Source organism: Aphelocoma coerulescens, chromosome 1 (assembly GCF_041296385.1).
Source record: "Aphelocoma coerulescens isolate FSJ_1873_10779 chromosome 1, UR_Acoe_1.0, whole genome shotgun sequence".
Classification (NCBI taxonomy): Eukaryota; Metazoa; Chordata; class Aves; order Passeriformes; family Corvidae; genus Aphelocoma; species Aphelocoma coerulescens.
This window is the reverse complement of record NC_091013.1, coordinates 6,422,610-6,448,039: the sequence shown is the minus strand read 5'-3', so window position 1 is coordinate 6,448,039 and position 25,430 is coordinate 6,422,610. Positions and strand designations below refer to the sequence as shown.

Sequence of the window (25,430 nt, the reverse complement as noted above, 5' to 3'; positions counted from 1 at the left end):
AGGAGAGAGAGAAAGCAAAAACCCAAGATACTCAAGCACTGAACAATACAATTGCTTACCACCCACTGAGTGGTCTCTGCCTGGCCCCTCCTGGCAACTCCTCTGTGCTTATATACTGGACATGACTTTGTATGGTATGGGATATCTCTTTGCCCAGTTTGGATTAGCTGTCCCAAGCCGTCTGCCTCCCTGCGACACTGAAAAGTCTTGACTTAGGGCAAACGTCACTCAGTAACAACTAAAACAGCTGTGTGTTTACATTATTCCCATCCTAAATCCAAAGCACAACACTGTGCCAGCTACTAAGAAGAAAATGAACTATATTCCAGCCAAAACCAGGACATATCACAAAGTCCAGCTGGAGGCCAGCTATTAGTGGTTTACCCAATGGGTTGAGAGTGGGGCCAGTGCTCTTTAGCACCTTGGGTTAATGACCTGTGTTGTGGGGTAGAGTGCACCTTCAGCAGGGCTACAGAGGGTACCAAACTGGGAAGAGATGACACAGTTGTGCTGCTGTCCAGAGGGAGCCAAAAGGCCCCCAGGAGCCTCGTGGTGTTCCACAGAGGCCAAGTCCTTTATCTCTGGAGGAGCAACCCAGTGCACCAGCACGGCCTGGAGGCTGGAAAGCAGCTTTGCAGGAAAGGCCCTGGGGGTCCTGGTGTGTGAGCTGGCGATGAGCCAGCAGAGGCAGCCAGTGGCATCCTGGGCTGCATAAGGCAGAGCATGGCCACCAAGCTGAGGGGTGATCCTTCCTCTCTACTGAGCCTTGGTGTGATGCATGTGGAGTTCTGGGTCTAGTGCTGGGCTCCTGACTAGAATAGTGGGGAGATAGTGGAGCAAGTCCAGTGAAGGGTCATGGGGCTGTTTAAGGGCATGGAACCTCTCTCATACAAGGAGTGGAGGGCTGAGAGAGCTGGGGTTCTTCAGCCTGGAGAAGAGAAGGCTCAGGAGTGTCTTACCCAGTTTTACAAATAAACAGAGCCAGAGTCTTCTAGGTGGTGCCTAGTGAAAGAAGGAAAAGCAGCAGGCACAAATAGAAAACACAAAATTCCTTTTAAACACATGAAAATGTATTTATTTATTTAATTGTGAAGGTGATGGAGCAGTGGAGAAGGTTGCCCACCTTGGAGGCAGTTGAAACTCAACGGGACTTCATCCTTGGAGTGCTCTAGTTGTCCCTTCCTTCAGCAGAGAGTTGGGCTAGGTGATCTCTGAAAAGATTGTCTGTTTCTGTGCAAACGTTGGACAAATTGGTTTAGTTAAAAAGCGTCCGGTCTCAAGTATGGCTTTCTCTTTGGAGTCAGGAGGGTGTTTTTTCGTGAAGTCATGTATCATACAAAATAAATTAGAAGCTTTGTGATTGTTAACAGCATTCAGGGAATCTGTAGGGAGAGTATTAAATTTGGTTAGATGAATCATCTCTATAAAATGTCTGTCAAGGTAAATTTAATCTCTTGGGTGTTGCACAACACCTTTGCTCACTTGATTAATTTCAGAAAAATGCTGTTTCCTGTTAAAATACTTGAATTATTGTGAATATTTGTATCAAGTGAAAAATGAAGATGTTTACATCAAGTGAAATTTTATAAGTTTCAGTGGAAAGATGCCCTTAGCAATGATCACAGTTTAGATATTTGCTTGGCTGTTTATGTGACAAACTTGGAGGTGCACTAGTTGTTCAGAAGTCCCTTTTGCCAAGAGATCTAGGTTTATTTATGGATGAAGAAATACCTGGTTTGCAAAACTGTAGATTCTATCATTAGTGAAGAGGATTTGAGTTACTTAATGTTGTGTTTTGTCAGTTTGTCTTTCGCAGGACAGTACTCCCTTCAAACTAGTTGTGGCACGGTGTATTATTCAGGAGGGTTTGCAATAATTAAGGTCTGTTGAATTAATTGCAGTATGTGGGTTTCAGTAATTTTCCAGTAGTCTTGTCTTGATGTACCTGTACTTCCCTGTGTGTCAAGAAGCTTTTTTCTACAGATGATGCTGGAAAGCCACTTGGAGGACAACAAGGCTCCCACTTCAGCTTGTTTGCATGTGTTTTGCCATGTGTGTTGCAGTCTTTGGGTAAAAATGTGGGGATAGAAGTGTTTTGGTGGAGCAGCCATACTCTAGGGAAGTTGAAAGAGTAGTTTGCATTCAGAGGAGAATTAGAGGGAATGTGGAAATGCAGCACTGCTGGGCAATTGCAAAGGGTATGGACAAACACACTGTCTTTCCTAAAGAGGAGATGAGTAGGATGGCCAAGACAGTATAGTAATTTCAGAGACAGGTACCACTTAGAAGGAAAAAAAAACCCCACAATTTGTATATGGTGTGGAATTTTTGTTTACTTGATTTTTGGTTTTATTTCTGCTTAACTTCTAGTAAGAATTTTTGTGTGATATGAAAAAAAGGATAGTTTTTGTGAATTAAGAAAGATAGTTTTCTTCTGGAAGTAGTAGGTGTATTTTGGCAATATTTACTCTCTGAAAAGATCTTCTTAAAGAAAAAGAGGAATTACTTTGTAGCTATTTACCAAGATATTACATATGACAGAATATATTTGTCACAGGAATAATGATTTTTATATATTAATTGCTTTCATGTGGCTACTGGGATGCAGACACCCACCCAATAACAAATTTGGGACTATTGTGATTCTTGCTCAAGAAGCAGAGTCATGCAAGCATGTTAGAGATAGCTGTATTTAAAAATCGTGTATCTAATCTAATCTTAACGATCTTCCAGGTACTATAAAGTTTTGTGAGGACCTTGAAGAGAACAAAACTAATGATACTAGTTTGCAGTGCACACAGGGATCTTAGTATTTTTGCAGGTGATAGGAACGTACAGCACATGCAGATAGGTAGCTCTCTTTTTCATGTTTATACAAATCTAAACAAATTTTATTTGAACCCTCCACTCTTTCTCCTGAGCTCATAAAATCCTTGTGCTAGAGCCTGTCAGCTCCCAAAGGCCTGGAGCTGTTTATTCACGGGAGCCCAAGTGGAATTTTTTTATGTGGTGCAAACTCTCCAGGGAGCTGTTACTATGCATTGAGTAGTGTCAGGAGGAAGAATTAGGCACCATAGTGTCAAAACTTTGTATTTTTTTTTCTTTTTAAAATTTCAGTAAAGAAATAAACATATTCACACGTTTGAATACAAAAACTGTTCTTTTGCTTTGAACAGGTGGCCAAGAGACCCTGTGACCACAGGATGCAACATAAACTGTAAAACCTTGTTTTCCTGGTTAGGCTTTCTGAGGAGCAGTGGACACGGTGTCCACGTGTGTCTTGTGCAGCCTGGTGTGATGTGGGATGGGCTCTGGGTTCCACTGGCACTTGGGCAGCTCAGGAACGGGCAGTCAGACCCTGCTGGAGGCAATCTAACTACATCATCAAAGACTTTGTGATTCCTGTCAGTAGTAAGAAAGTGTAAAGCAGTGGCTGGTCTCTCATAAGGGTGCTGAACTTCGCCTTTCTTCCGTAGTTTTTGTTCAGACTTCCACTAACTAACTACATGGGAACTTTTTCTTCTCCTGTTTTGGTGTTTTTATAGTATGGTGGGATACACTCTGATTTCTGCCTAAATATTATCATCTTTCTAATCAACTGAAAGGTGTATTTTACCTGCACGAAGAAGGCTGGCCAGAGGCTGTGATGTTATCTCATGTTCTTATCCACCTTGTACCGACCCATAGATGTTGTTTTCTCTCAAGTGAAATGTTTATACGTGACTTTGGAGGTTTCAGTAATGTTTGAGAAGTCATTGAAGGTTTGATAAGCGTTTTGGTGGGGGCAGCATAGGCTTAAAGAGCTTTTACTTGTGTTCCACTCTCTTCCTTGAGCTAATGATGTTGTTAATGGGGGTTCACAAGTGAACTTACCTGGGAAACTGATCCAGTTAAAAAATCCTTTTTACCTAGATACTAATAGTTCAGAGCACTTCTGGCATCCAGTTGGCTGTAGTAGTCTAAAAATGATTGTGTCAGCACAAATGAGAGAGGCAGTGCTAGGGAATGTTTATGAATTAGCAATGCTGGGAAACTATGGCAAAAACTGTTCCTTTTTCAGTTTTAAATTGTGAGGACCTGGTTGGAAGCTGCCCTGAGATTGCTTGAGTTCTTAATGTCTTTTTCTACTCTCCGACTCTCTGGAAGTGCCCATTGAACTGATTTTCATTTGCAAGCATAACATCTGAGTTAATTCCTGTGTTTATAAAACACCAGTTTGGAGTCTGTAATGGGCTCTCAACTGTGTGTGGCAGATAAACGCGTTACTGGTGAAAAACATCTGGACCCAGATGTGGCAGCCACACATCTGTAGAGCGAGTCCAAGATGGCTGTTTGTGATCTGAATGTGGGGGTGGCCACTTGCTAGCCAGGACAGGTGCATTTTTCTGCCCCTGTGTTTGTAGGTGGGCTGGGCTGATGTATTTCTGTGGGACCTGCTGGCTGCACCCTTGAAAGGTGGAGAAAAAGGCTTGGTGTGGATGTGGCCTGAAATGCCTGGAGAGCAGAACACATGGAACGTTGGGGATCTGTTTCCACCTGCTGCTTCAAAGAGCCTATAAACCAGTTATTTGAATAGAAGATCTGTGAGATGGGTGGAGTCTTTCTCATTGGTTGATTTTTTTTTTCCTTGATCGCTTAAAACAAACAAGACCAGAAAGTCTTCAGTGTGCTTATTCATACCAGTTACATAAAAAGATACACACAAATACATTTTTGCCTTCTGAGTTACCTGTTCACAAAATGTGTATACCACACTCGTTTAGAAAATAGAATTGAAATGTTGCTCAGCATTAAATAGTGCATGTAAGTAGCAGAATGCACAATATCAACTTGACAATTTCCTTAAATTGCGTAAGCGTGGAAAATGGAAAGAGGTATTTGAGCCATCTAGTGGTTGGTATGAAACATTTTAACATTTTTTGGTAGTTCAAAGAAAATGTAAATGATGCCAGCTTGGAAATAGCATTTCTAGTTTATCTGCTATTTGGTAGCATGGCTGTAGAACGAAAAAACCCCAAGCATTCAGCTTCAAATTTGAGGCACAGTCTGTTTGAGTTTGTATTTTTTTTTCACTCAAGATTTTAGTGAAAAGAGGTATCTGATAACAAAAAAATTAAATTAGAAGTTAGTAGCCAAAGAATACTTTTTGCTAGCATGAGATTTTCATAAATTTTGAGGGTTGTTAGAAAGTTCAAGGAAGGGACTGTACTAAGATAATTTTGTTTTCTTCTTCTCACTGAAAAATGTTTAGAGGGAAAAAATAGGCCTTAAATTCTACCTCAACAGCTATTTATAGCAGGGACTAAATCACAGGAGTAATCTTTACTGGAACACATGGAATGGATATTCTTTGAGAAACTTGTCAGAACTAATAGAGGAAACTGAAAACTGATTTCTTAAGATGGATTGTGTTCCTAGTAAATAGAATCACAGAATCTTACGATTTATAAGAAGGCATTTTGTAGATGAAGATTTGTGTAATGATCCCGCTTGGTCCTGATCTGCATTAAGCTGTGGTAACATTTCATATTGGCTATTGCCAGTAGGAACTTTGACTGCATGTTAAACTTGATGGTATTCTGCAAAAGCAATGAACTTTATGTGTATCTTGCCTTGAATTATTTGTGGGAGAGTACAGCCATACATTGGGACACTGTGATGTCTTCCAGTCCTTGTGAAACTCCCATCCGTGTTCAAATGCAGTTTAAAAGATACGTTTTAATCTTAATTTATTAGATTGGTTTTGAGATTATCAACAGGCAGTAATAATGGTGATATGTATGGTTAGAGCTATAGTATTTCAGAACAGGTAAATTCATGATCCATACTGACAGTTCAGAATTTGCACCTTTACATTTGAAGTGAAGTATTACTGGTACAAATACTAAATCTTGCCCTGTTTTTTATTGAGAAGAGAGCAGCAGTTTAAGATGTTTTTAAGGTCAGTCTCAAAAGACTTAAGGCCAAAGGAGAATGAGAAAAAAAATGGTAAAACCAGTCACAGAACAAAGGACAGAATAGTAATGGTTTATTTGTAGTGCTGTGAGGACCATCTTCAAGCTTTATGTGAACTTGATACATAAATTACATTTTGACAAATAGCTTGCATCTTGGTTCTGTTGTGCCTTGAAAGTTGGTTATTGTTAAACTTAGCATCAAAATATCAGGGAGATTTTTCTGAACCTCTAACTTTCTTGGACTGTGAATTCTAATAGTTTCATAAGAGGAAGTTAAATTCTTTGCAAATTGAAGAGTTTTTAGTTGTCCAGCATATTTCTGTTGGAATTTTGCAGTGTGGCGATGAAGGATTTTTCTGATCACTGTTAATCTCTACAATGATCGAAACTTGATTGAGATTCAGAATATCAGAGGGAGACACTGGGCAGTTTTGTTAAGTTCTGTCTTACAGATGAGCTGACCTGAAGACAGTGAAGGCTACTGGCATGCTGTATTTTGTAGGCTCCCATGTTGCAGACATGAAAATCTGTCTTACTTCTTCATTTAAAATGACTTTCCAGCCAGGGCATTACGTGTGCTCCACTTTTGAGCTTGCCTTCTTCCTGGTCTCTTGCTGCCAGAACATACTTGGAACATGGAAACAAGATGGAATAGGGAATTGGAGATCTTTTGTCTTTATGATGTTGGTGTTGTCCTTTTGTTCAATTAAACAGGAATGTGGGTTTATGGTAGTATTAAAGTGACCTCTTCTATTGTTTATGCACTTCCCTCTCCACTCCTCCTCTTAATATCTTCCAGTGTTCTGATTGCTGTAGTATCTGGTCAAACCACAGCATTTTCCTGGAAGCTGTCCATTGCTGAAGCTATGATCCAGCTGCATTCATGAAGGAATCTTTGACATTTCCCCGGTCTTAATTTGCATTTAGAAGATGCAAATGAGGGATAATGAAATTGTCATATTGGATCCTGTTTCTGATGAATGCTGCTCTTTGAATTGTCTTCTGGTTACCAGTTATTTTGTAGGAGAAACTTGGTTATAACTTTTAGATTTGGATTGGGTTGAAGTCATAATTAGGATTCCTTTTGTGGAACTCCTTAGAAATTTGACTTGTTAAGAACTGCATGCAAGTGGCAGAGAGATTATCTTGAAGTGCAGTCTTCGACAATTGAAATTCCAGCTCTTATCCGTGTGTCAGAGCTTTGGGATGTATACCTGGTCTCTCAGAATAAGAATTATATATGAGAAAAGCTTAAAAATGTGTCTTAGGCAGCAGGTACAATGTCTCCTGTAAATAATGGAATAGTTCTGCTCAATAAAAAACAAATGTGCTATGGCATAACTTTGCAAAAGAAAAAGCAATTTGTCTATTTTTTCTAATTTAGGAAATATGTAATAATTATTTGTGGAACTGGATAGTTAAACATTGATTAAATATTGTTAGTGATTTCACTTTAGAAGTAAATCATGGTTTATGTTAAAAGAAGATTGAGGGAAAATGGGTTTCCAGGAAGGAAATGGTTTTTGTTGTTTTGGCTTAGTTTTTCCCTTCTGCAAATAGGGGGATAGGAGATAGAAGTTGGATTAATGATGAAGAAATATGATTGTCATAGGTTTGAAGTTCATGGTCTGTATTTTTTGGTATTCAGAAAAATGAAATCTCCTTAAACATATTTTCAGATTCATTTAATTAATGTTCTACATTAGACACTGAAATTAGAGTGTGTAGCTTTGTTTTCTTTTATGTGAGTATAAATTATTGTGGCTATGAAATGGTGCTTGGTCATAAATTTTTTTTTTCATTATATTAAATTGCCAAAGATTTCTACTCCATCATTTCCTTCCCTGCTGTTGTACAAGTAGAACAGAGCACACTGGTTTCTCTGATGTAAAAGTACTTAAATATTGTTGTTACTCTCCAAAATAACCCTTTTTTTTTGTGACCATGGAGAACCACTTCTTTTTTTTTTTTTTAAGTGTCTGTGTATCTTTTCATTCCTTCTTTTTGCCTCTTCCTACTCAAGGCGAGTTTTAAATACATTTATCTTATAATGGAAATACAATGTCAAAGGATGGATAAAATATTGGAAACACACTCTTATCTGGGTTTTAAACATTGTTTCTTTCCTTTACAGAATGCTGCCTTTTTATATGGCCTTGGTTTGGTCTACTTCCATTACAATGCCTTTCAATGGTAAGTTGGAATAAGCTGACATTGTCAGTATTGTGTGGTGTCCCATCAGTGTGTGATTATTTCACCCTCAGTTCAGTGTGAGAGTACAATAGTTTAGTATTGATTTTATTACAGATAGGATGTTTGCAGGTGTTACTGTCCTGAGTCAGTATCTGCTTACTGTAACACACTTGGGGCAGCCACAGCAGTGCCTCGAAAAGGAAGGCACTTCCAGGAGGAGAATTTGAGCTCCCTGTAATACAATTCAGCAGTGGGGATGGAGCAGAAGGACTCAGCAGGCTTTTGGGAATTGTTGTTATTGATAACCTGTGGCCTGGGTTTGTTGGAAAGCCTGTTTACAAAAACCCTGCTTGGAAAAGAGGTGGCAAAGTGGGCTTGTTTACATTTTGTTTGGTAGGCAGAAATTTTGACAGAGCTGCATCAGGTGTGGGGTTTGGATGTGAGAAGCAATAGGTTCTCATGGAATAGGGGGTGTTTAAATCTGATGTAAAAACTCAGGGTTAAAACAGCTGTAATTTCTGTCAGGGCTTACAGGACGTAGCAGGGCTTTTGTTGGGTGTGGTGGGGGTTGGTTTTCAGTTGGGGTTTTGGTTTTGCTTTATCAGTGATGAGAGTGGTAAATGGAATGGACTCAGTCACTGGGGTCCTGTTGAAAGGTCCTCAGACTTTCATTGGTGTTTATTCCTGTGGAGATAATTTATGGGGAAGAAGTCAGAAAGGTGCAGTGTTTAGGCCAGTGCTTTTTTCCACTCAGTGTGGACTGTTAGCACAGTAAGTGTGACTTTACTACTTGATTGATTACTAAAAAGTTCCCTTGTGTTACTGAACTAATCCTGACAGCAGTTACGGATGCGGTGAGGGACCACCGACTGATGGTTGGGAACAATGGAGCAGGATTTCTCCCCCTCACCTCTCCTTAAATTGTTTTTGTGTATCTGTAAGGCAAAAGATTTGTTTTCCTCAGGATAATGTACATAAACTTTTATTCTTCAGATTAAAATAAGTTGGTTAAATCATGAACTCAAAACATGGATTATTTTATCTTGCAGCTTACTGCTTGCTTTATTGATAGTGGTGAAATGAATGCCATGTGCTATACAATTATATTGCATTCTAATTAGCAAGAAAAGAACAAAAGAGTTTTCAGAAATCCTGAGAATCCACTGTTTTAAGATTGTGATGAGCCTTGGTTGAATTTTACCAAGTTTCAGAACATTCTAGTTGTTATGCAGTCTTGTCTTCATCATTTAGCATTCAAAAGTATTTTGTGCACCATTTCTTACAAGCTGTATCTTGTTATAGTTTGCACTATGAAAATGGTAGATAAACTGTAAGATAAATAAGACAAAGCAGTTAGATTTAGAGTAATTAATTTTTGAAAAGCCACCTGTTCAACATAGATTTTTGCCATCAGCGGATCATGCTATTTAGTATTAATAAATTAGGGCTTTGAATTAATTTAGATTTTTCTTCACTTGTTGACAACATGAGTGTAAGCTGATGCCCTAACTTACAGAGCTGCACACAGAGCTTATGTTAAGGTTGAGTAGAATAATTGTATTTTCCATTTCATTCATACAACAAAATTATGTATAGTGTGGTGCTAAGGACATTGTGTATCATTAAAGTATTGCATAGAATTTTTGAAGGACAAAAATCTAATGTAGGTAAAAACTTGTTTGTTAGCAGTTCTGAATTTTAATCACTTTGAGTGCCTTTCTTCCCCCTTTTCTGTGATTTCTTGGGTAAAAGAGCAGAGGGATGTGGGTTGTTGGTGTTTAGGTGTGACAAGATCACAATAAACTTGGAGATTATAGCAAATCATTTACAATAGGTGTTCTTCTTTGAAGACTTTAATCCTCCACAGAACTCTAGCAGATTGCCAGGAGAATCCTCTTTCAGAGTGAAATGCTAATCTGTCTTCCTGCTGCATTTATTCCATCTGTTTATGGTCATAGGGGACAGAGATCTTTATATTTCTAGCAGGCAGAGTAGACCTCAAGACTTTTAAAGGTGGTTTATTTACCCTGCTTCATCCATGAACTGAGTTTTTTTCCAACACCACCATTTTAGATATTCAGAGATTTTAACATGAGGGAAGTACATAGTCCTCCTAAAAGGAAGGGGTAAGAAGTGCTTGAGTTTTTTTTCATGTCTCTTATAAACAGGGATAATAAAAAAGGCAAGTGGGAATGAGATCAGCTTTAGAATTCTTGTTCATATACTTTATACTATTTTTAAACTTTTCCACCTTTCATGAAAAGATGTGTTGGATTGTCTCCAAGACACATAATGCAGTTCACTGTAGTTCAATATTGTACACATTTTTATATACTAGAACAGCATTGCAGCATTATTTTAAGTACAAATCTTAGCTGTTACATTATTTTATGTTGGGGATTTTGTTTTACTGTTCGTGTAAGAATTAAAAGTTCTCAACATATATACAGGTGTTGCAATAGTGTTGTCAGACCAAACCTATTTCACACAGTTATTATAGTAAGGTGTGCCATAAGGGATCACCTCCAGAAGTTGAATCGAGTACCGTTAAATAGATCTCATGGATCTGAAATTTTGATACTCCCTTCTTTTACACCATTTGTCATGAAGCAGTAACTGGTTGGTTCATTTTCACTGTTGTTTCCCTGTTTCTCAGTTAGAGTAGAAAACAGTAGAATGAGATATTCACATAACTTGAATAATTTCATGCCCTCTGTAGTTGTCTCTTAGATTGTACATAAAAGAATTTCAGTAGTTAATCCGAGGCTGCCCTTCATTTCTGTGCAATACCTGCACCCAGGTGTAGTGGCTTGGATACCAGATTTTTTCTTCACTTCAGTGAGGATTCTGAGCCTGACTGGTTTATCATCTGGTGATTCCACTGACTTGCATCAAGATGAAAAGATGGAGCCCAGGCTCTGACGTTGTGTCCTGAACACCCTGTGGATCCCACTGTACCAACTGTGGTGCTCCAGTGCCAGCCTGCAGCGTTTGCAGTGACTTTGCAAATTGCTGGACAGTGCCGGTGAGAAAGCCACTGGGTTCCTCAGAAACACCTGACAGGAGACAGAGGTCACTCACCCCTCTTGCTCCATTTGGGCTCTTTGCCCTGAGGCTACTCAGTCTGGGGATTCCTTACCAGCTGTACAAGTTGAGTGTTCCAGAAAACTCAGTCCTTTAGCATTGACCCTGAAAAAAGCCAGAGACCTTCAAGAGATGATCCAGACTCTTTTCCTCACCTCCATCATGAGTAAAGACTGCCTGTGGAAAATCAGTCATCCCTGAGTGGAACTCCCTGACCCTTCTACTCCCTGATCCTTCCCAAAGCAGAAGCACTGTCATCATCTGTTCAATCTCTAGTTATAAAGATAACTAGAACCACCATCTCTGCTTCTGACTGGGTTCCTCCACACAAAAAGTCAAGTGTGTAGTGGGGTGTGTAGGAGTGCACACTGCCAAGTGGAGACCTCTAAGAATTTAAACACATAGTCTGTAGATACTACTTTGTCAAATATTTCTCAGGTTTCCAGTGGCTGGGTCTATATATATGTATTTTTCAGGTATATAAAATGGGAACGTGCATGTAGAGTACATGTGCTCATAGTAATTAGCCAGTAACAAAGTGGGCAGTTAACTTTCTTTTTGTGATCATATCTTGCTGTGATTGCACAGCAAACTAGTCTTGGATTAATGAAAACTCTGCTAATGCTAGGAAAAAAAACTACTCCCAGCTCCTGTTCTAGAGAAATGTTTAAAGACTTTGCTGCTCAAAATATTTTGCCATTCAACTGTTGCAGTCCTATGGACAGAAGAGTTGTAGCTAAAGACTCTAAAAGTGTTTCATAAACTACAGTGTCCTGACTACTGCTGTGTATGTACATTTTGTTTATGTTCAAACTGTGAATCTGAGTTTCACATAGAAATTTGTCTATCATAGCCTCACATCACTTCAGAGCCTCACTTCTGAAAGTGATGTGAGGCTTAGAGTAGGTGGTCAGAAAATTGAAAGAGGGTAAGAGTAAGAAAAAGAAAGTTTCACTCCAGCTGCATCAGGTGACATATTAGAATAATGTTGGGTTCTTTTATTTTGTACAGTCATTCTGATTTTCATGGGGTTTTTTTGAAACGTACAAAAGCGATAACTTCTGAATAGTTAAATTGATGCTCTTTTATTACATTCTTTTGCCTAGTACAAAGCTGATTTTATTCACAGTCTATTCAAGCAAAACCATCCAATAAAAGTCTTATGAGAGTTCACTAAATGTTTAATATAATCATCTATTAATTATTATTCACCTGGTTTCTTCACTTTCATAATGGTAGGCATTGTTATATAGATTAGTGGGTGGGACAATAGATGCAGTATTGATTCTGGCAGTCTTGATTTGGAGATGTCATTTTTATTTTTCCTGAATTGCTGTAGCAGTGCTGTGTAAAATAGAAGTCCAGAGGTGCTTTTCATCCTCTGTAGTGCCTGTTTTCCAGTCCTGCTTTCCCATTTTGCTGAGAGTTAGAATAGCCTTTCCTGCCTGTTAAGAGAAATGCCCTCATTCTTGGAGAAGATCCTTATTTAATTTTAATAAATTCTAGTAGACTCAACCAGAGTTGTGTCTCACTATGCAGGTGTCAGTATCATCAGAGAACAAAAGGAAAGTTGTCTCTTGCAGAATTCACATGACTGTCATTTATTTCCGCAGTGTGAGAGCTCCTGGCCTTTCATTGGATAATTTTTCCTTTGGACTGGTGTGTGTTTAGTCTGCTGAAGGAGTGAGATGAGAAGTTCTGTCTGTGCATGAAGGGAAGTTAAATAGTGGTGGAGACTCACAACTGACTTGGGGAAGGCTCTGTGCCATCATCCCTGAAGGAAGCTGTTGGACTCATCCAGCTGTTGGGCTATATCTGCACTTCTGGTTTTGGTCAAGCCATACAAGAGCTTTGAGGGAAAACATCTGGGTAATTTGGATGCCTTGGATCCTCCAGACCCACATCTTTCTGGATGTAGGGTTGGACAGAGAACAGAAATGGAGTTAGAGATGTTTGAGAGTAAACTGAGATCTGTTCAAGAGTCAAGTGACTCCTGCTGTGTCTGGAAGGCCCAACTCTGAAATGGGTGTCAGTGCTGCTGCAGATGTTCTCCTGTTTGATAGTAAGGGAATGAGTCTGGAGCTCTGGGCATGGCAGTGCAAAGCAGGCAGAGGATTTTGCTGTAGTCCACGTTCTTGGTGTGTCCTGTAATCGTGAGCATGTTGCTATTTTATTTAAATGTTTCCTGCAGGCAAAATTACATCAATATTAATTCAGCTGTGATGTAAAATTGCTTGTCTGTAAGAGTTAATAAATAAATACCTTTTCAGAGCTTGAGTATTTTATTCTATAAAAACTCTACTGAGTATTTAAATGAGGCTATAAGTTATTGAATTAGACATGAGTACCTACCAATAGTAAAAACTGTTCAAAATGCTGTTTCAGATCACTTCATTGGGGAAATTTTGATGATGCCCCTTATCACAGTGGTGGAAGTAATTTCTATTTGTTATTATTCATGCTTGTCATCCTGTCAACTACAAATTGTAAAACCAATATGGAATTATTAGAGTTAAGTAGAAGGTAAAATTTGATTTTTTGTTAGTTTAGTCTGCACAGAGATAAACCTTACACAAAGCTTGGAGGAGTTTCTGTGCTAAATGTGACACAGTCTTCCATGTTGTCCACTGATGATAATTTACTGGTTTTTAAGTGCAGTGCTCCTCTGAAAGACTGGGGTAGGCAACATTCTTGGTTTTTTGAATAAAAGACAGTATACATTCAAACTAAATTTCGAAACTGTCCTTGAAAGCTTTTTGTTATACTTGTGGCTTTGTTTAACTCTACTGCTCAGCTGTGGCAATGAAAAACATTTCCAGTTCTGTAAGCAAGAGACTACAGAAGTATTTTTGTCGCTCTCAGATTCTCTTAAGCTTTTTTAGAAATCTACTTTTTGATGATCTTTTCAATGGGGATGTGACATAGGGGAAATATGGAAATACTGTTTTCTGACCAAGGATAGCTAAATGAAGAACATTAAGTTTACAGAGTGTCTGTTAGCGTGGTCACACTCTGTGATGTACTATGGAACTGCTATGCCTTTATTCCTGATTTTTGTCTTCTCTTTGATTGGAATCATAGACAGTGGTTTTCTCCTTTTTTGGGATATTGTCTTTAAACAAGATACAAGTAATGGATTTTCAATACCAGTGGCTAACATACCTAGTGCCCATTTTAGAGTTAAGACAAGAAATGCAAATAAACAGTAATAGGATCTCTCTTCTGGCATAGCAAAAGCCTAGCTTAAAATATGTGCTGATATTTAGTGGTCAGCCCAGTCTTTGGCTTTTCAGTTTGATCACTGTTTTTGTAGATGATGAAGATGAACATACTGTTATGAGACAGGGGTCATTGTTTGTTATGAATTCAGTGTAGGTACAAGGTGTGTGACTTACCACCACCACCATAGGATTCCAGGGAAGTTTAGATGAGATGTGAGAGAGCTTAGCTCAGGTACAGGTTTGTCCCTTCAGTGCTTCACTTGCTCATTTTCCATGTGTTGGCAGAAAAGTAGGGTACTGGGTAAGGCAAGCCTTCCTGAAGGATGGTAATAGAGGAAGCGTCAGTTCCACAATTAAAATTAAATACTTTTTTTTAAGCCTATCTGCTCTTAAGTTCTGTTTAAAGAAGTCAAATAATGCTTTAGGTACATACAGTTGTTGCATTGTCTAGAGGAAGTTCTGTGCCCTTGGTTTACTTTGCCCTTGATGAAACAAAAGCCTTTAAGAATTTTAGAGCAGAAGTTGTTTTGCTGAAGGATTCAAAAATGATAATTTATGTGTGTTGTGAGTAAAAGTCTGTGAAAAATATTTGTTGGATTTTGCACTGCATCTACTAACCTTTTGTCCATCTAAATAATACTGCACTTTGAGAGTAGGAATTAAATCAGTGTGCCTAAAAAGTGTGATTTTAAGCATTGTAGTTAATCCGTGTCCCATGTCCTTCTGCTGCTTGCTCCACAGTGGGTCCAGTTCTTGCTGGACTGCCCTGTCACCTGGCGACTTGGTATCAACCTGTGGGGTTTCCTGGGATGGCAGATAGGACTGTGCTCCCTGGCCTAGGGGCTCAAATCTACCCTCAGTGAGGCTGGTTCCTGTTGCTCTTGTTGTGTGACCAGTGGTGTATGGGAAGGGATTTTGTTTCAATCTGTCATTGGATTTCAGGCAACAATGACTCTTAGCTTCCTTCTTAATTCCTCTGTGTCTTTAATTCTATTATCTTTTAGTTGCATTTCAGCTGTCCTAGTTTTATGCAGTGGCCTGAGAGGCAAAACAGTCCTGTTTAGATAAGTCTTTTGTTTCTGCCCCAAGATGGAGTTGTTAGATGGCATTTCTGTTTTATCTGATACAGTGCCATCATGAACAGGGACAAGTGAGAGAGGATTTGAAGGTAAGGAATTAGAATCAGAGCCATCTTCACACATCGTGGGAATATGAAAGAAAGTTACTGCATGAGGAGATGGCAGGCTTTTATATCTCCATTTGGAAGTAATGGAGAAACTGGTATTATTTGAGTCCTTGAATGGCACTGGTGCTACGAAAGGGAATAGAAAGTGGAAAAAGGACCAAGTAGGTGCAGTGGGAGAAGATGTGTGTGATCTGTCCAAGGCCTTCTGTTCTGCTGTTCTTGGGAGGTCTGCTCTGCTGGAATCGAAAGCAACCTGGCTGTTCTTAGTGAAGTTGCACTAATTTTGTAACTAATTTGTGAGTCATCTTTTCTGAAATATCAGATATGTTAGTGTACTTCATGCAGCAAATTAGTTTCTCTAAATTAATAGAAAAGATTAGACTTTCAAATACACCAGGATATCTGGAGTTCATAATTACCCAATCGTTGAAGAATCAAAAGCCATTCACCAAAAACGTTACGTGTAAACCATTATTCTAATATGTTCTTCTGTAACAGTGCTTTTTGATCCACTTTGTTAGCCATATAAAAAACATTGATTATAAAGTAATAGTTCAGTAAAAAATAATTTTTTAATCTGTGTTTTTCTTTCAGGGCAATTAAAGCATTTCAGGAGGCGCTTTATGTTGATCCCAGCTTTTGTCGAGCCAAGGAAATTCATTTGCGACTTGGGCTTATGTTCAAAGTGAACACAGACTATGAGTCTAGTTTAAAGGTAGGTTTAAGTCCTTTTAAATTGAACTAACATTCTTTACAAGTCATGTGTTGCATCTTAAAGCTGCAAGGAATGCATAAGCACAGAACAGTCACAGAACACCTGCTATAGAAATAGGAGTGCTTTAGTGTGAAGTGTCCTAGTCTAAACAGAAGGAGGATAGGTTTGAGGTGTGTGAGATGCTACACTCCAGATCAAAAATTTGGTGTAGGGCTCTTGGTAAAATAATGAACTTTGGGAGGGACTGAGGTTGTACCTAAAGCTGAAGGAAAAAAAAAAAATAGCAGCTTGGATTATTTTATTTTTTATTTTTATATTTCTTTTTTTTTTCCCTTTAGCTTCCTTGTTGTAAACTGGAAGTTCTTGGAATTAGTAAACTAGAAAGTTTTTATGCAAAATAATGTAATTTTTTAACATAATTGTTACTTTTCTAGCAGTTAATTATTCATTCATGTCCTGGCTTGAGAGTCAGCTTCTAAGGCAACAGTTTCTGGCTAATCAGTTGGAAACAGTTTATGGTAATAACAGCACTTTGTTTCTTCTGTACTTCTTCATATTCCTTACTACTTACATTCTTTTCTGGTCTCTGATTGTAATCTGTCATTTTATCTCCCTCCACTCAACACATTGGCCCATGTTTTTCCTCTTTCCATTTTCTGCTTTACCCACATGTCCTTTCCTTCCTGGCCTAAATTTAGCTGTTATGTGTCTTGGAAAAAGGAAGTATTCTTTTAACAGTGTTGCATGTGGTGGGAAACACACTTGCAGGACTGAGAATTTTGTAATTAAGTGTAATTTATAAACACATTTCTGCATATTAATCTTTCCAAAAAATTACTGGAAATAATAAGTGTTCTGTTTTCAAGACTCTTACTGCTTCCTTTTCTTGGCAGATTGTTTTCTTGGGTTGTCAGAATCACATTGTTCAAGATGTGAAAGAATAGAATGTTACTCTCAATTTTTCCTTTCAGTATTTGTGATAGAGGGAAGCAGTTCTCTCCCCAGGTTTCCCTTTTTATCCAGAGTTCAAGGTTTCACCTACAGAAACAGGTGGAGTTGGAAATTGTGCAAAGGAGTAGAAAAGATTCCATGCAATGAATGGTGAAAGAGAGCAAGGAGAGGTAGAGGTAGATCACTGTTGAGAAAGGGATTATGTGTGAGCTTGGGTTATCCTATTTCCTTACAGTTTGGCACAGATTTGGTATTTCGTGGTATAAAAGAAGTGCTGAGTATGTTTTGGTTTTATTTTTAAAGAAGTTGGGACAAAACAAGATAAAATTTACAAGGAGGTGGTCATCTTGTAATCAAGTAGTAGAAGAAACTCAATGATCCTAAAGGTCTTTTCCAACCTAGTTGATTTTAGTTTTATGATTTTAGTTCTTGATATAAATTGATCAAGAAATAGATAACATTTTTCTTCTGTGCCATAAAATATACAATTCTGTCAGTGAATCAGGTATTTAAATAAATAGTATGGTAACTCAGTCTAAATAATTTCTTGTGTTTGATGTTCACAACTTTGCAAAACAAATCAGTCACTATGAGGATTTTGAGTATACCAAACTTCAAGTTTTCAAAACACAAGCTACAAATGGGAAAAACACAGAAATAGTATTTTGAAAACAGAAAGAAATTAATCTTTTTTAATGCAAAGTTATCATGATTCCAGTGTTTTTATGTGGCATTTGGTTAAGTCACTTTAAGAAAACAAATGGCCACAACAAAAGCCGGTTACCCTGCAGCAGAGGGATGCTCTTCAAAGGATGGTGAACTGAACAGGATAGGTGTCTGCATTAAAGATGGTTTCATGTTTTTCTTAAAGCAGTATAACTGCAGGTTGTTCCTAGAAGTTTGTCTCCTTTTCCACCTTGCAGTCTTGACTGCATCATTCAGCACCTTCAGCCACATTGAATTGAGTGATTTTTCATTTTTTTGTATTTCCCCATTTGCAGACTGGGGTGGATGAGAAATCTGAGCCAGCTGAGCTTGAGATTGCCCAGTTGGTGCATCCAGGGCAAGGCTGATGGAATGGGAAGGAGGGGATAGAGCTGTCTTACTCCTCTGGTTCAAAATGTAATGAGAAACTGCTCTGGAATTACCAACTGAGACACCTGAAGCAGAGTTTCTGGTTTGCTTCCTTAGCTATGGAGGTTGCAATCCTTAGTAAAGAATAACAGGAACAAAAGAAAAGATCCAGTGGAACAATCCACTCAGTCTCGAACACTTGAGCTGTTTCCAGGTCAGCTTAGCTGTGGATTTAAGGTACAGTCCAAAGACACCTACTTTGTTTGAAAACAAAGTATTACTGACTGAAACTTACCAGTTTATACATAACAATGTGTCAATTGAGAAGACTAGAACAGAGCTGTAGCTTCTTTACAAGCCAATCTGACTGTGATTTTAAAAAAACCACATTGTAAACCAGAACTCTGAGTGACAGGAGTATTAGAGGCAAGTCAGAAAATGCTTCCTTAGTGAAGAGAACGAAGTGAAGTGCTGGTGCACTGGTTATTCTCGAGCATGGGGAGAGTAAAATGGGGAAGGAATGTGAGGAAAGAGCGTGAAAGATGTTTTCACACAATGTCTGTCTCATCCTCTTGAGACACAGAGTATCTCATCTTTGAACAAAAGAAAGATAAGAAACCCAAAACAATGAGAAGACAAAGTTGTCTTGTGCCTTCTTTGGTTTTATGGACCTTTTTAAAAAGATCCAGGATTTTAGAGGGTCATTTTTGGGGGTTGGGATCCAGCCTGCTAGTGGCTGGCCTCGAGCACAGACCCTTTCTTTCCCTGGGGCTCTTTGCCCAGTTAGAGCTCGCTGTTCACACTGAGGCACAAAGTGAAAGTAACTTTTCATCTGGTATTTGCTTGTGGCTGCTCTGGATTTCACAGGTTGTACCAACGTTGCATTAAAGTACTTTGAAATATCATAATGTTTTTGATGGTATTTAAACATTCATGTTAAGTCTGTAATTGCTAAGAATAAACCATTGCCAACAGATGAGTCATTGTCAGTAAGAGTCATTGTCAGAGTCTTCAGTCAAAGGGGGAAGATGGGAGTCTGAAGGTCATATACTTCATGTTTTTCACAATTTTAGAGCATTAACATAAATCATCTGTATTTTATGTAAGCAATTTAAGCACAAAATTAATTTTTACTATTTTAAGATGTTGATGATCAAGATAATTGCTAGAGTGCTGTTTAACAAGCATAAAATCAACTCCCAGTGTTTTTTCAAAATCAATTACTGGTTTTACCTGTTCTGCAGTTAAGACTTGCAAATTACTATGAGAACCCTTGACTTTCTCTGTTACCCATTGCCATAAGCTCTTGCAACACCAGTGCTGTTGAAAATTACTTGGCCTTCAGGCTTATATTAAGGAAACAAAAAAGTATCCCTTCTGGTTGAAAAGAAAATGGTCCTTGTGTAACCTGACAGATGGGGCAGTGTTACCTTCAGAGGCAAGACGTGAAAGCTGAATTTGCCCTATTCATCAGAAAAGTACAATTAATTCCAAAATTAGCTGGCAGTGACTTGGATGGATGGAATTTTTTTTTTTTTTTAATTGATGACTGTAGCAACAACATGCTACTAAGGTTTACCTCACAGTCCAACTTTTTCACAGTTTACTACATCCTGCTGCTCCTTTCCTGTTCACCATTTCCTACAAATGACACAAGGAATACTGTGTTCAATGGTGGTAGGTGTGGTGGCACTGTGATAATCTGAAAGGGAAATAAAGCAAGATCTCTAGGAATATAATACATCTTTATATTCATTGGATAGATGTAGTTGGAAAAAACATTCATACTTCTGAGTACGTGCCACGTTATTTCTGGCATGTCACTCTCTGTCCTGGTTATTTTCCTATTTATTGAATATATTTTTTCAGTTTTGGCCTCCATCTTTGGCATAGTGTATGTAATCATCTTGTCTTGCATGTGTGTCTCAGTTGTTCTCTGAAATATTACTGAATCTTAAACAATTTCTAGCAAATATGTGGGAATTAAAGATTACAAAGAGAATTTCCTAGGACATTGCCCTATGACATACTGCTCCAGAGCCTTTTGAGATCTGGGAGCTGAGCACCAGGTGACAGCTATGGGAAGCCAGTCTCCCTTCTGGTGCTCATCCTGCTTGCTGTCATTGAAGTCTTGTAGCGTTTTTGGTGGGGAGTTAGAGCCATGATCCTGAAAGCACTGTGAATGCAGAATTCATACTTACAGGGAAAAAAGAAATCTTTGTTTTTTATATTTATTAGATTGATAACATTGAAGGAACAGTGGGGGCCAGAGGGCAGATTTTCTGAGGATTTGGTTTTATGAGGGGAAGCTTTGTTTGCTTTTGTTTGGAGATTTGTGGTGGGGGGATTGTCTGGGTTTTGTTGGATTTTGTTTGGTTTTTGGGTTGGTTTTTTTTTAAGGTAGGAATGCTGGACATGAGCAGCTTGGTTTATAGCAAACAAAGCAATGTTTTGCTTTGGGAATTTTACTTGGTTTTATTACAGGTGTACCCTGTACCCAGTAACAAAACTGTTAGAAGAAAGAGAACTAAATTTCTCATGTTATCAGTTATCTGCCTTTTAGTAGAAATACTGTCTTTCACTTACAGAATTTTTTCCTACTTCTTTACACACAAAACACTTATTCTAGTAGTTTGCTTTAGGCTTATGTTTTCATCTTGCCCGTAAATCATCAATTTAAATATAATTCTAATTTTTTAATTATTCTGCTAAAGATTCTCATTTTTTCATAATGTTAAGACATGCTGCTTGTATTAGGATAAGAAAAAGGCTACAAAAGAATTAAAATTTATTGGGAAAACATGCATGAATTGTATGAATATGCATGAAATGTAAAGAAATTAAATACTGATGTACCAATGAACAGCTTAAAGTACTTATTTATAGTCAGACACTTCTCTATCACTTATTCAAATATTTGTCTTATATATATATTTATGAAAGATATTTTTAGCTAGTACAGCTATTATGTGCCAGCACATAGCTGTTATAGACATATCATTCATTTTTTATGTTCTTTCTCTGAGTAATAAATAAACAAGTGTTTAGGAAAGTGAAAATCTGTGATTTTGAGCCTTCATGTGCTGTTTTACCACCTAGTTATCTTTCATGTGGGCTTAGATTAGTAATTTTAAACACTGTACATTGAAACCTTATGTATTTTAATTACTAAAAAATAACTAGTCAAAGTATATGTGGTTATGAGAAGTTTTAGTTTCTTATGTATGGTTTTATGTCTATAATTGTATGAGAAACAGCTGCTTTTTTAGGTAAAAACCAAAGCAAAGGGTTTTGGCTTTTGCAAGTTGGATATCCAAGATTTCAAGCACTTCACACAGAAAGTGTTTTGTGGAAAGGAAAATGAAATTGATCAAAATATAATTTCAATAAAAATGTAAGTGGATGGAAAGCAGCATTTGGGATTGAAATTTCTCTCTTAGTCTTTGTAGTTTGCATATGTCAATGGTGGAAAGACACATACAAGAAGTAAAACCATGGAAGTTTTTTAATGCAGCATGGCTCTGTAATGAAACTGCAGGAGAGTTATGTGTGACTGGTTTTGACAGTGGACAATGATACCACAATGATACCTCTGGCCTACAGAGTGTTCTCTTTTGTTCTCTCTTACCTAGTTTCTCTCGGGTTTTTGACTAATTCCTGTAAAAGAGAATTACAGGTGTATTTTAGAAATGTCACGATTACAAAGAGGGATAAGTGCTAAAATCGAATTGCTGTGCTGTGTGGTGTCTTCGGTCATTTGGGAGGTGGGGAAGACCACACCAGGGGAAGAGGAAAAGTTGATTCAGAAGTTGAGCATTCAAGCTGAGGATATTGGTGCTGGGTGGAGCGACCCAGGATTTATGGACAGACTGGGGGATGATATGGTGGAGAGGAGTGCTGTGGAAAGGAGCCTGGGGGTCCTGGTCAATGGCCAGTTGAATGTGAGTCAGCAGTGCCCTGGCAGCCAGGAGGGACATCCCTCACCTGAGGGGCATCAGGCACAGCATCACCAGGTGGGCAAGGGAGGGGATTGTCCTGCTCTGCTCTGTTCTGCTCTGCGCTGGGGCAGCCTCACCTCAAGTGCTGGGGGCAGTTTTGGGCACCACAGTATAAAAATGACATGGAACTGTTGGAGTGTCCAAAGGAGGGCAACAAAGATGGTGAAGGGCCTTGAGGAGAAGCCGTGTGAGGAGCAGCTGAGGGCACTTGGTCTGTTCAGCCTGGAGGAGACTGAGGGGAGACCTCCCTGCAGTCACAAGTTCCTCGTGAGGGGCAGAGGAGGGGCAGGCACTGATCTCCTCTCTGTGGTGACAGTGACAGGACCCGAGGGAATGGCCTGAAGCTGTGTCAGTGGAGGTTTAGGTTGGATATCAGGAAAAAGGTTCTTCCCCCAAAGAGTGGTTGGGCCCTGGAACAGGCTCCCCAGGGCAGTGATCACAGCACCAAGCCTGGCAGAGCTCAAGGAGTGTTTGGACAATGCTCTCAGGCACATGGTGTGAGTCTCGGGGATGGTGCTGTGCAAGGCCAGGAGTTGGACTCGATGATCCTTTTGGGTCCTTTCCAACCCAGGATATTCAGTGATTCTGGTGCACTTCATTCGTGGACCTTGTCCGTAAGAGGCATCTGGGTCTGGACTGATCCAGCTTTATTAGGTGTAACTGTAGCTGCAGGGTTGGCAAGCAGGGCACCAGAAATCATCGCAGTGTAGCCACAGGTTGCCGGCAAGGACTGAGGTGTGCTTTCCATGCAGTCTAGACGGCTGTGGGGGCTGGAGGCTGAGTCCTGGAACGACCCCAGCTCCGGGCGGATCAGCTCCGTGGCCGTGCTGGTGGTGCAGCAGTGGCGGCAGACTCCCAGCCATCCCATTTCCCTGTGGCATTTTGTTGCTGCTGGCAGTCTTTCAGGCTGTTAGCACAGGAATAGCTAAATTCTGATGTTGCAGAAATAATGCATAAAATGTGGAGGCAAACGTGAGTGTTGAGATAGCTTTGTGAAAATCACTAGGTAAGACATTGGTCAGTAAATACAAATGCAGCCCTTTTTTGGCTTGCAGAAATACAGCTTGTATGATCTTTCTGTTTGAAAATAATTTTTCTCTTAGAGCTTGTCAGAACAAGGGATTTTTCAGAGCACACTGCTGCTATTCAGTTTATATGTATATGTGGCCTTTGTTCCTTCTGTCCTCGAGCAGTTTTTTTTCTCCTCTGTCTGTAAGTTGTGTTTTTTTTTTTTATGTTGGACAAAAAGTACCTGAGTGTTTACACTATGCAAACCTTTATCTTGCAAGCTGAATTTGTTCTGAGCTCAGAAAGCAGCGGAGAGCAGCAGGATGAGCTGCTGTAGCAGCACATGGAGCTTGTCCTCTCCTGACCCTCTCCCCTGGTCCCAGAGATGCCTGGCAAATGGAGGCTTGGCACTCTGCCCTGGCTGGTTACACAAGGCTCTCCGTGTCCTACTTATCTGAACAAAAGCTGCTCTGAGCAACACGGGCATCACACCTAGGTCACATAGGCAGAAAAAGCCATCTCCTGACAGAATTTTACTGAGTCATGATGGAGCTTTCCTTCATGGTAAGTCGGTGAGGATTGTCAGGTTTCAGATGATGGCTTGCCTTGCTTGCTGAATAAATGCAGAGCCGAGAGCTATTAAACTTGCTGATGTCACCCCGGAGAGGAGGAGGGAGTAGAATCACTATGTTGAGGTCTCAGGTTTGGGTGTAAACAGAGACAGTACTGAAAAGAAAAGGGTTCGTTTTGCTTTTGTCATTAATTGATTAAAGAAACAACAAAACCTGGGGTACATGCCTCTTAAATTGTAAAGAATCAGTGTTGATTCTGTGAGAGAAAGCATGTTAAGTTACCTAAATCAGTGTCAGATTACTATTACTTTACTGCCAGTCCTAGTGCTTTCATCAGTTCTCTTTATATGGAATCCACTGTACTTCTCATCCTTGGAAAGGTTATCTTCAGAATTGTTTCCACAGTCATAGGCAAGTCAAGGACTCTAGAGGAGATGGAATAGGCTGTAGATAACTCTGCAATTACAGATGGCTACAAATCAAGGTGATTGAGGGCTTGGATGATCTTAAAGGTCTTTTCTAACCTAAACGGTTCTGTGATTGTGCCTTGAGCCGCAGCCCTTGAGGAGAGCCTGTTAGTTTTTAACATTCAGAACACTGCCTTCTAGGTAAATCCTCTTACTGGGGATTTGAATTTCTATAGACTGCTGTCTGCCTTGAGGTATTGTGTGTCGTCTCTGAGCTGCAGCGGCCTCTCCTGCATAACAACTATTCCACACAGCAGTAGCCAGCTCAGTGCTGCAATATTTGAGAGGGGTGCAGATGTTTGCCAGCCGCTGCTGTTGGTTGCAGAAATGGAAGTTGGAAATTACTACTATTTTTTTAATTTTGTGGTGCTGGTAATTGTGATTAGTGGATCTGCTTTTGGCTGACAAGGTCGATGTGTTAGAATTCGTGCATGGGGGTTTTTTGTCTGATTTTGAATACTTAACGGGGAGCTATGTATTATTTATCCGGCAAGAGGTGTAGGTTTGCTCGTGTAGGTGCATTTCAGAGGTTCTTGGTTTGAAAGGTTCTGGGGTTTCTGTGTATTGCTTTTAATTGTGATAACTGTCTAGTGCTGATGGTGTATTTTTCTGTAATTACTGGCTTTGGTTTATCAATTTCTTTACTGTTCGTAGATTACTGAACAGTACAAGTAGAAATTTACCACACTTAGAAAATTTTCATAATGTGGATTTTGAATTTCACAAGTTGGCTACTGTAGCAGTGAATGTTTAAATTTTTAGGAGGCATTGCTGAGAATATTTCTGCTTTTTTTTTTTTTTTTGTACTGTATAGCACTTGATACTATTGGCATATTTATATATTAAAATGATTCAATTTTCTTATATGGTTGCCTGCATTCTCTTAGTGAGTCTCACTGCAATAACCCTTCAGAAAAGCTGCTACAGAACAGTTGTCAATCTTTTCTCTTTAGATCTGCTTATTTTTTATAATGGCATTGCTAGGTGAGAGCAAATCTGTTCCA

The 25,430-nt window shown here is 39.1% G+C and overlaps 1 protein-coding gene across 10 annotated transcripts in view; it reads left to right on the top strand.

The window, feature by feature from the left end:
• KDM6A (lysine demethylase 6A) overlaps positions 1–25,430 on the top strand; it is a 152,375-nt gene that overhangs the window by 65,193 nt on the left and 61,752 nt on the right. For all 10 annotated transcript variants that reach the window (XM_069024782.1, XM_069024485.1, XM_069024561.1 and 7 more), the window contains exons 5-6: positions 8,092–8,150; positions 16,236–16,356. In XM_069024782.1, the coding sequence (XP_068880883.1) occupies positions 8,092–8,150; positions 16,236–16,356 (180 nt within the window). The remainder of the gene's footprint in view (positions 1–8,091; positions 8,151–16,235; positions 16,357–25,430) is intronic.